This window comes from Manacus candei, unplaced genomic scaffold, assembly GCF_025592945.1.
Source record: "Manacus candei isolate 608988 ecotype Guabito, Panama unplaced genomic scaffold, ASM2559294v1 h1tg000050l, whole genome shotgun sequence".
Lineage (NCBI taxonomy): Eukaryota > Metazoa > Chordata > Aves > Passeriformes > Pipridae > Manacus > Manacus candei.
In genome coordinates, this window is record NW_026138098.1 from 32,229,998 (window position 1) to 32,240,516 (window position 10,519).

The 10,519-nt window shown below is 39.8% G+C and overlaps 1 protein-coding gene across 4 annotated transcripts in view; it reads left to right on the plus strand.

Moving 5' to 3' along the window:
* The window catches only part of REEP3 (receptor accessory protein 3), a 35,709-nt gene extending 25,290 nt beyond the window's left edge, over positions 1 to 10,419 (plus strand). For 2 of the 4 annotated variants that reach the window (XM_051800646.1, XM_051800644.1), the window contains exons 6-8: positions 2,960 to 3,104; positions 5,527 to 5,693; positions 6,438 to 10,419. In XM_051800646.1, coding sequence (XP_051656606.1) covers positions 2,960 to 3,104; positions 5,527 to 5,693; positions 6,438 to 6,494 — 369 coding nt within the window. In that variant the 3' untranslated portion in view covers positions 6,495 to 10,419. The remainder of the gene's footprint in view (positions 1 to 2,959; positions 3,105 to 5,526; positions 5,694 to 6,437) is intronic. The other 2 variants (XM_051800645.1, XM_051800647.1) reach the window with 1 other exon arrangement.
* The last annotated feature ends 100 nt before the right edge of the window (positions 10,420 to 10,519 follow it).

Sequence of the window (10,519 nt, forward strand, 5' to 3'; positions counted from 1 at the left end):
CTGGAAGCAGGAGATCCCCCTTCAGCTCTGCCTGCTGTTTTTTGGGCAAACATGTTGCTTTCCAGCAGTCCCTAATAACTATGAACTTTCAGTCCAGGTATTGAAGCTCTTAAAGCATTATTATTCTAAATGTGAATGTTGCTCTCACATTTTTTGCAACAGCAGGTATTTAATCTCACATTTCCTGCTGTAGGAAGGAATTTAATATTTTTCAGCTAGACTTTCATCCTGAGCTGATAGTAATCCAGATCCTCACAGAGTGCTTTGTTTCAGCAGAAAGCAATTTGTCTGCTGCTTTTGGGCATGGAGGTGGAAGGATCTTCTTAAGTCCTAAATGCAGTGTGAGCACAGTGATGTGCACACCCACACAAAACACCTTGAAATTTGTCCTTCAGATAGTCTAGGCAGTGTAGTGAAGTAGAAACCAGTCTTCCTTTGGCTAGACTGGATCTTCCTAGGGCTGGGATGGAGACTGGGGGCACTGTAGGGAGCACCTGCATAGGATTAACACAATGTGATGGTGACTGTCCTGCAGAGCAGTGCTTGTGCAGCCCCGTTCCCACTGTGACTCTGGGGCACGTGTGCTGCATCTCTTGTTTGGGTATATATCCTTTCAAACTTCTTAGTGTTTACTGTGTGTAACTTGAGTAAAACTTTCCATCTTGGCAAGTACTTTTGGAATGAAGGGCCCATTGTATGACTCCTTAGGTCCTCCCTGAACTAGGCAGTGCTCCACAGGAGCTCTAGCTCAAGCATGCAGTTTGGTTAAGGGCACAGTGTTATTTTATGGCACACAGTTGACTTTTTTTCCCCTTTGAAAAACAAAATTTTCTGTCCAAAAGCTGCACTGGAAAATAAGGCTGAACGTTTCCAGCTTGGATCTACTCCTCTGTCTACAGTGGAATAAGAAATACAGGCTTGTAATGTGAATTCTCCTTAGCATGGTAGTTGCTGTAGGCTTAATTTCGTTATCCTATTCAATTTCCAAATGTCTTTTTGTAGTATATCATATGATGAATGAACTTGCTGGGCAATTGTTATGCAAGTGTGTCTTTCCACACTTCTGCTTCTGGCCAAAACCAGCTTCTGTCACTGTTTTATAGCAGACTCCGTTCACACTTGGCGAGTGGAGTTGTGCTGAATTTGTGTGGATTCTGCTGAGAACCAGCTGGGCCTATTTTACGTGTTCATTGGTGCTCAGGGACTGAAACTCATGTCCTGTTGCTTCTCTTCAAGCAGTGGACACAGAATGATCAACAGTCCTGTGTTGTAGCAGATACTGTGAGCTGTTCTCCCTCCAGTTCTCTCCACAAGAAGTGGAGTAGTGAAAGGGCAGGATTTCTCCTGCCTTAGGAGGAATCTTAGGAGACCTGTCTTAAATAAACCATTTTGGGGGATAAAATCGACTTTAGAATTTCTACAGTCTTTTATACAGAGACTGTACAGTGTCCATAGTACATTTTAACTCAAAGGCAAGCTGTACCCATGTTTTTGAGAACTGTGAGTCATCCTACAAGTATGTAGGAAGAGCTGGAAAAGTTAAGACTTCTACTTCTCCCACAAGAAACCTTTTCTTTGTTATTGTTCAGTGTCCATGTATGAATAGTGGTGTAAAAATTATAATAGGTTCTTGCTTGAGTAGCACACTGTCCTAGTTTTATATGCTGTACTAATGACTAGTCACTAGAAAATTAATATTAGGTTTCAACCACTTTCACCCCCACCCTTTGGTAGCTGTGCAAGCTTAAGGAGTTTAACTCCACTGTCTCTTCACTTTACATGGCTATTTTTAATGTGCAATAATTCAGTGTGCTGGTTTACCATCTGCAAACAGTTGTTGTCATCAGAGTGGGAACAAATGGCTGTGGCCAGTGGTGCAAGAACTGCCTTGTGCTGTTGCAGAGAAAGGTGTGTAGAATTGTATCCGGATTGCTGCTGCTGCTAGCTAACATAAAGCTTTTACTTAAAAGCTTCATTTGCAAGAATGAAACAAAATCTTGAGCTCTTGCTTGAAGTGGAATTAGTGCACAGGTTTGTCAACCTTCCCCTGAAATGGTGATTTTTTTTTGCCTCATGCTACAGAGGGGAAGAATTAAGTGTTATTTTAATGTGACTTTGAGTCCTTGTTCTTGTGTGCTTGCTCTTTTAGTTGCTTATGCAATAAATTAATCTTAAATGCTTTAATAATAACATCTGATGTAAGACAAAAGAGCTGCTTGATGATCCTTCTTTCCAACAGGGAACTTTCTGTATGTCCCATATAGTAGAGATGTAAGGGCAGTTGGAGAAGGAATTCTAATGTTCACGTGATCAACTATTCTCCTGTGTAGCATTCAATTTTGGGTTGGTACTATGTCAGTAAAGCTGGACTAGTAGGAGGACCTGCTAGCCTGGAGTCCAGGCAGGACCTCTGGTGTTTGTGATTTGAAGTTTCTGTCAACTACAGCTGCCTCTTTCTCAGTTCTTTGAGTTATGATACAGAACATATTTTTAACACTTTTTTTCTTTCTTATGCGTATTCAAATTTTTGGATGGTAAAAATATAAAATAGCAGAAAATGCTCTTCGTCCATGCTTTTTAAAATGGAAATGTTTAAACTCTGTCCTGCTACCCAGAACTGCTAGAGAAATGCCATTTTTGAAGTGAATGGAACATCTCTGTGTGTTTCTTTTCAAACACTTCCTCTCACCCAAGGAACCCTTATTTGCTCAGGTTAAAGGAGTGGAATGAGGCATTTGTGATGGAACTGCCAGTTCATGTGTAACTTTGCCAAATAAGAGTAACCTATAGTTAAGCCTGGGTAAAAGCAACATCTTAAAGCAAGTGTAAATCTACTGCATGTGTATGTTCTGTGTTTTGTAGTGCAGCAAGGAAGCATGGGCTTAAATATCTTAACCCGAGCTGAGCAGCAAAGTTAAACCTCTGCTGTGTTTTCAGGGATTCTGTTGTTGTATTTCAGAGCCAAGGTGCAATAACTGAGAAGCTGAGGAGTTTCAGTATGCACGACCTGACCACTATACAAGGAGATGAACCCATGGGGCAGCCCTATCAGACCTTACCAGAAGCAAAAAAGAAAACCAGAGCCTCTACAAGTGAATCTTCAGGTATGTATCTGGTTTTTTTCTAGCTAAAAGAACAATTGACCCGAGACACGAGTGGAAAAGCAGAAATAAATTTACCCCATCTCTAAATGGAAAAGACCTCAAAGAATTCCACTGAAACAGAGTAGATGTGATCAAAATACAACAGTTGAGAAACCCTTCCTGAATTTTTTTTCCCCAGCCACTCTCAGTGTAGTTATTCTGTACTCATTACTCCTGTCTTTACCAGTTGGCAACAAGAATTCCTTGCCAAAGTAAAACTTAATTGGAAGTAAAAAAATACGTGAGTGGTGTTTCTGTGACAGGCGTACAAGAAGTTAAACATGAAAATATATGGAAACTCAATAAATAAAAAGGGAAAACTAATGGCAATTCCCTGGGTGTGTAATGATAGATCAGAATGTTAAGTTGCTGATGATGATAGGAGTAATGAAGGCATTGAGTTGTCATATCAACACTCAGAAGACACTGTGTGGGGACCAATATATGGCTTTGTTCAGAGATATTATTGTACTATTATATTACATGTATTGTTATTGTCATCATCACTTTGCTCTCGAGCCTGTGATGCTTGAAGGAAGGTTTAGGTGGAAGACTGACAACTGCACCTTTTGAAATGATGGGGCTACAGTGTAAAGGAGTTGATATTTCCCACAGAAGAAGTAGGTCTGGTCTTTTTCTTTTCACTTGAACCTGTTATTTGTTCTCATCCTTCCCTTTCTGAGAGGGGTGGTGCTTGTGGAGTACAAGGAATTCCAGGAATCACATGATAGCTGTGTTGTTTCTGAGGGATAGATGTCCAGCTGAATGGCTCTAAGCTGAACTGCACATCCCACCTATGCAGGGCAGTGTATGGACCAGGTCTCCTGGCTGGAGAGAAAGCTCTTGATGAATTCCTGGCTGCATTAGGAATGATGTCCCTGCAGCTCTTTTGTAGGGGCTGTTTCTCAGTCAGGGAACATTAGTTGTCCATCTGAAATAGCTTGGAAATGCTCTACAAACTTAAAGAAAAAAAAATGCTTAAGTTATACTGTATAAATAGTCACTTATTGTGAGATTCAATTTCAAATATCAGAAAGCTTTCTATGAGCTGGTTGAACTTAATTGCTTCTGCTCCTGGACCCAAATCTAGGATACACCTCTCATGTTATCTTTGAATTTTCTTCAGCATTAGAATTTTAAAAGAAGATCATACCACAGATGCATTTAGGGAAGCTGCATAGCAATATTTTGTTGTGCTTAGCAGGATGTTGATTTTTTACCATTGTGCTGGGAGTTTTGTGCAAATTGGTTGGAAAGGCCTAGTTGTAGGACATTATTCTTAGGAGGGCTGAGCTGTCAGTGTGCTTGCTGTGAAAAGGGCAGAGGTGATGGAGATTCGTCAGAAAAGGTGCTACAAATAGAGACAAAGAAGTATTGGTGTCACTGCAAACATCCCTGGTCAGAAATGGAGTGACAGATACAATTCAAATCTTCCATATTATTGAACAAGATGAGTTGAAACTATTGGAAGCAGAGATGTGTTCCCTCTGGAATGGCAGAAGAGGTAAATCTGCCTGAAGTAGCTGTGGAGTAGGTGAATGTGATCGCAATTTCAGGAAAAAAGAAGAATTGAGGAAAATAATCTTGTTAAACAGAAACAAAATATTGACTTAAGATGAAATGTATACTGGTCATTAGTAAAGTTTGGTTTGGAGTCTAAAAGGTGTTCCTGAGTGTTACAGCCCGTAGGTTCTGGAACGGCCTTACAGAAGGAGAGTTTGGTGGGGGGAAAGAACCAGTCTGGATTTGGAGGCTTTGTGACAGGGCTGTGATGGGGATTCAGGGCTGTTGGACCCCCAAGGAGCTTTTCCAGACGTGTTTTTAAGCAGTTTGTGCCCTCTAGTGAGCGTTTTGGGTAGTAACCTTGGTCCTGTTTTTGCAGGATGTAAACAACGCTTACCAGTACTTTGGCACGTTACTCAGCTGAAAGGAGGTTTGGTTTTAAATATCCAGAGAGGGATGTGAGCACGAAGAAAGATCCTATTAATCAGAGTTATGGAATGGTTTGGACTGAAAAGGACCTTGAAAGATTTATCTAGTCTAACTTCCCTCTCACATGGATTGTGTCCAAAAACCTGAGGTACTCTTTAGGATGACCACTGGGGTTTTTGCAGTTCAGTTTAAAGCAGAAGATGGAGGCAGACTTAGGGTTTTGGTTTTGACAGGTGAGGAACCACAGCATTACACACCTATGGAATCAACTGGCCCATTCCTTACAAATGGCAGAATTAGAAGTAAGAAACTCCTGGCATGTTCCCTGTTTTGAAATACCTGGTACACTGACCATATAGTTTAAAAGAGTAAATGCTGTGTGCTAAAGATGAAACTCATGGCTTTCTTAGAAATCTAAAAGTTACATCTACTACTTATTAAACACTTTCAGAAAAAAATTTTTTAAAAGGTTACAAAACACCACTGGAAAAAAATGCTGGAGATGATAAAACAGATGAGGAGATGGAGGGGACACATTCAGAGGATGAAATGTTTGCTCAGAGAGGCCTTCGAAGAACTCAGAGCATGAAATCTGTGAAAACTAAAGGCCGTAAAGAGGCAAGTATGATCCTGGTGAACTGCTGAGTTTGGTTGTCCAGTGTACCTTGTTGTTCTTAACAGTGCAGAAATTTATTTTTATTTTTAATCTTGAAGGAGTTATCAATGATAACTGGGTTGTAGAATGCTAAATGGAGGAGGAAGTATGCGATAATATCTAAGCTTGGAGGTTTTGTGCTTTGGAGTGTTCAGGGGCAATACATGAATGAAATGAACTTGAGAGAGGAACAAGGGAGAGGAGATGAAGCACACTCTGTGCTTGTAATGCTGATTCTGGCACCACTGAGACCGAATTCCAGGAACTGCTCACCTCGAAAGGGCTACAGAGAGTGGTATTGTCACCTGCATGTCACGCACACTTCAGCATCTGCTGCTCAGTGGATTAAAGAAGATTCAGAATTTGTTAGTTCCCATAGATATATGGCCTGCTTTGACTCTTTGTGCTCCACAAAGAGAAGTGCTTTATATTTCTATGTGCCACAAAATCTAAAGATACTTCAGGATAAAGCTCTGTGGAGTCTCATAAAAGTTTATGGGTAATTTCAGGAAAATATATGAGACTTACTCTTCTGGTCCAATTCTGTTGAAACTGCATCTTATTCATTCATAGGTAGCTTCTCTGAATGAAACTGTGGAGTGTCCAAAGCACATTTAAAGACATTTGCTAAATTGGATTAGTGGAGAGGTAAATAATATGATGTGACTCAACTCCTTGTTAAGTTGTGATTTCATTTCTCCCCTCAGATACGATATGGATCCCTGAAATACAGAGTAAAGAAGAGACCTGTTGTCTACTTCTGAGTGCATTGCACGATGCCTGCAAGACAAACTGCTGTACTCTGATAACTTGAATTTCAGTGTGTCAAGTGTTACAGACCTGTGTATGGTTCACATATGAGTGTGTTTGGATAGATACAGTAGGACTTGGTTTTGTGAGCCCAGGTGATGGGATAAAGTATTACTCTGCTCTTCTGTGATTGCTTATTGTTTAGATTTAAATCTGGACAAGTTATGGTATGAATTTCAGCACTCCTCAAAGTGGGGTTAAATGAGTACAGGAAAAAGCCTTTTGCCAGAGGTACTGAACAGACAGAAATAATTACAATTCCAGTTGAATCGGTGGAAGTTGTGAGTATTTGGAGCGTGTGAAAATGGAAGCCATAGTGTCCCCGAGTTTACAAGGAAAGATAGATATACTTGAAATACTTTTCTGAGCTACAATTCCTGAAAAGGCCTTTGTGTAATTTTTAAATGTACAGTTTCAAGGACAGTGGATGATGGTGGGAAAGGAAAAGGAAAGGTGAGGTTAGATAGGATACATCCTAAACATCATCATCTTGCATCATGTTGCCAAGCTTAATAAATTTATATAATTCTAATAGGTGCAAACTGGGGGTACATTTAGCACTTTATGCAAAACTGTGTAGTTTTGCACACTTAATAATTTACAACTGCACATGTAATTTTAGTGACTTGATAGGTTGAATGCCAGCAATTCTTGTATTTTTAAAATTTATTGCTTAAGTACAGTTAGGATGCTATAGATAATTGCTACTAACAATATTATCAGGTGCCTTTCTGTGTATTATAAGGCCGTGTGGGTTTTGTCTGTGTGGGACTTTTTTGGCTTTTTTCTTTTTTTTTTTCTTTTTTTTTTTTTTTCTTTTTTTTTTTTTTTTTTTTATTTTGTTTGTGTCCATCTTCCTCCTTTTACCTAGAGAAATGTAATGTGATTTAAGTTGGTTTTTGGTTAAAATTGTGGTAAGTGAAACTTGTAGCAATTCCAGTGCTAAACCTCAGGGATCTGCTCAGCCCATCAGCTGTGTGTTAGAAGTCATGCCAACATGAAGGCATGTGTGATGAGTCAGGCCCTGGTTTGGTTTTGCTCTACATTGCTTTAAGAATGAATATATATATATATTTTAGAACATGTGTGTATATTTCATATCATATGTGGATCCTAAAATGGTCTGTGTAGTGCTTTCTTTTATTGCTAAAGTTATTACTAAAATATTTGCATATAAGTAGCTTTTTCTAAAAGTCTAGTTGATTTAGTCAGCCATTCTGTAACCTAGAGTCCCATGGCATATCTGCACAGAGATTAATTTTGGAATGTCCTCCAAGGCAGGGAGTTGTGAAAATGACTTCTTTAGGTCCTCTTTGGTTCTATTTTCTGCGATTCTGAGAATGAGGCTGATTTTAGTTTTCCGTGTGACTGCATTTCTACTGTGGATTCAGGGAGAAAACCACCCACTTTTTGCAGATAGTATTTTATTACATATTGTGGGGAGAGATGGTGTTGCTTTCTTTGAAGAGAAAATGGCATGTGAGTTGTCCTACCCTTGGATCTCTGACTCCAGTCCTTCTCCCAGGTATTGACAGTCAGCTGCAAGTCCATTGCAGTGCTCTTAAACGTGTTTCCAAGGCTTGAGCCACTACAGTTCTTTTCCTTTCTTACAGCTGCAGGAGTTCCCTGCTGGTGGGCACTTACTGCCCTCCTGGTACACACTGGCACTCGGAGTATCCTCCTGCATCCTTCAGGCCAGGGCTGGGACTGTGTGGATCCAAGTGCAGCTGGTCTGTGTGGCACTGCAGCGCTCCCTGGCTGTGAGGGGAGTAAACCCAGTGCAAAGCTGGGGCTCAAACACCACGCTGATGGCACAGTGCTTTAACAGATCCAAGCTTTAATGGACCCAAGGAAGTTCAGTGCTGTAGTGAGAAGTCCCAGCTGTCCACACGTGATTAAAAGTCTAAAGCTTGAATTGCTTTACTCAAAGACATATATCAGAAGGTAGGAAGGCTGCTCTCTCCCAAGTAAGAGAGCAGAAATCCTGTCCTCTAGCCAAGACTGCACCTTGTGATCCAGCTTTTACAAGGAGCTGCCGTCTGTGGGGAGGGAATGATCACAAAGGCAGCCTCCTCCCCAGGGTGTGGGAGTCACTTCTGCCCCAGGAATGTTTGTGCTTCTCATCTGTTTCCCTGAGTGCAAGGGAGAGGCTGTGTGTGTGTGTTATGTCAGACCTTAGAGGAAGCTGAAGCTTTTGCATCTGCATCTCACCCCTCTCTGAACATTCTGCTAACCTGGGATGGAATCTCTGGCTTACTGTCCAGCTGAGCATCCTCCTCGAGCACTTGCTGCATTTTGCTGTAACTCATCATGCTTGTTTTTATCAGCAAGCATGGCAATAAAACAATCACTTTTTTCTACAAATCACAATCCTGCATGAAGGAGCAGGGTAAGCCCTTCTTTCAGAAATACAGTTCCTGTTACAGGTTCACATAGGTCCTCTTTTGGGGGTTGCGTTTTTAACATGCTTCCAAAGCTGGAGATCATCTGAGTATTTTGGGCTCTACCACACTCATGTCAGGAAGTTGCTCTTTGTGTCTCTGTGTACCTGAGGCTGTAGCTTGGGGCAGACTTAACTTGCTAACTCAATTGGCTAAATAAACTCTTTCTTGAACCTTGCATGGAACTAGGAAAGCTGGCAGAATTATTCATATTCATTACTGTTTCCATATAAATGTACTTCGGTTCTCTCAGATACTGTCTTAAGTGACCAAACTCCCAGTGTTTTCCTAGCTGTTTTGTTCAGTCCAATAACCAGCTGTAAAATTCTTTTCTTGACAGCCTGATTTTGCTCTTTGAATTCATCCTGAAAGTGGTTCACTGTGTATTATCTTAATTTTTTTCTTCTTGCTGTTCACTGTCAGCTGATGTCAGCAGAGCACAATGGCATGATTAGCTTTCATCCCAATTTGCTTGTTGAATTTAGTTTGGTTTTGAAATACTACACAATCGTTTAAACTTTGTGTACAGAGAATTTTTGAAGTTTTCTTGCCTTAGCAACTACAGAAATCATCTGTCTAGCTCTTGTCAGTAAACTTGTTGGAAAAAAATGTTAAAAATTGATGTTTACCTTAACATTCTGTTTGGTCTTGGACTATAAAATGTAGTTCATGTCAAATTGGATAACCTTCTTCTCAAAGTATTTCCTGAGAATTGACAGCCACCAACAGGACTGCTAATGTAGTTAAACAAAACTTACACAGAGGTTAAAGGTGCTTTAAAAGAGAATATGTGTTTCTGTTTAAATCATATCAAGGTTTCAAGCCTTTCCAAAATATATGTGAACTGACTCAGAGTACTGAGCAAGAGCCTACTGGACATGTTCAAATACCCATGTTTGAGATGAGGATTACATTGATGGCTTCAGCTGCAAATAAGCTTAGGCCAGAGTCTGATTACAATGTAATTGCCAATATTGTGAATTTCTTTGGTATATGAAAGTAACTGATTAATATCCAAGATGCATTTTACAAACTATAATGAATTTTAAGTGAACAGAAGATAATTTGATAAAACAGAATGGTGAAGAAAATGCTGGATGCATTTAAAACTCTCTTCATGACAATAATGTGTTTTATTTTTGGTGTTGCTTTTATTAATGGGAAGTTGGTATTTTTAAGTATTTTTCTACAAAGATGTGTATGTGCAAAGGCAATACTTTAACATTTTTCAAGAACTTGTATTTTTAAATGCTGTAGACCAGAGACTGTCTACATTTGGACTGAAGTTAGTAGCTTTAAAAAATGCAATGTAAGCTTTAATTTTTATATTATAATAATAACTTGCTGACAACTTGTTTACATATTTGTAGGAGGGAAGGCTTTGTTATGCATTGACTTATCTTGATGCTCTCTTTAATAAATGCTGCTTTGAGCAGGATGCAATGGATGTTTTATTACCTGAATTACGATTAACAAACCAGTCAGTATGTGATCTGTGTTCTGTTGTTTATCATAATGGTTTCAGCACCAAAACAACT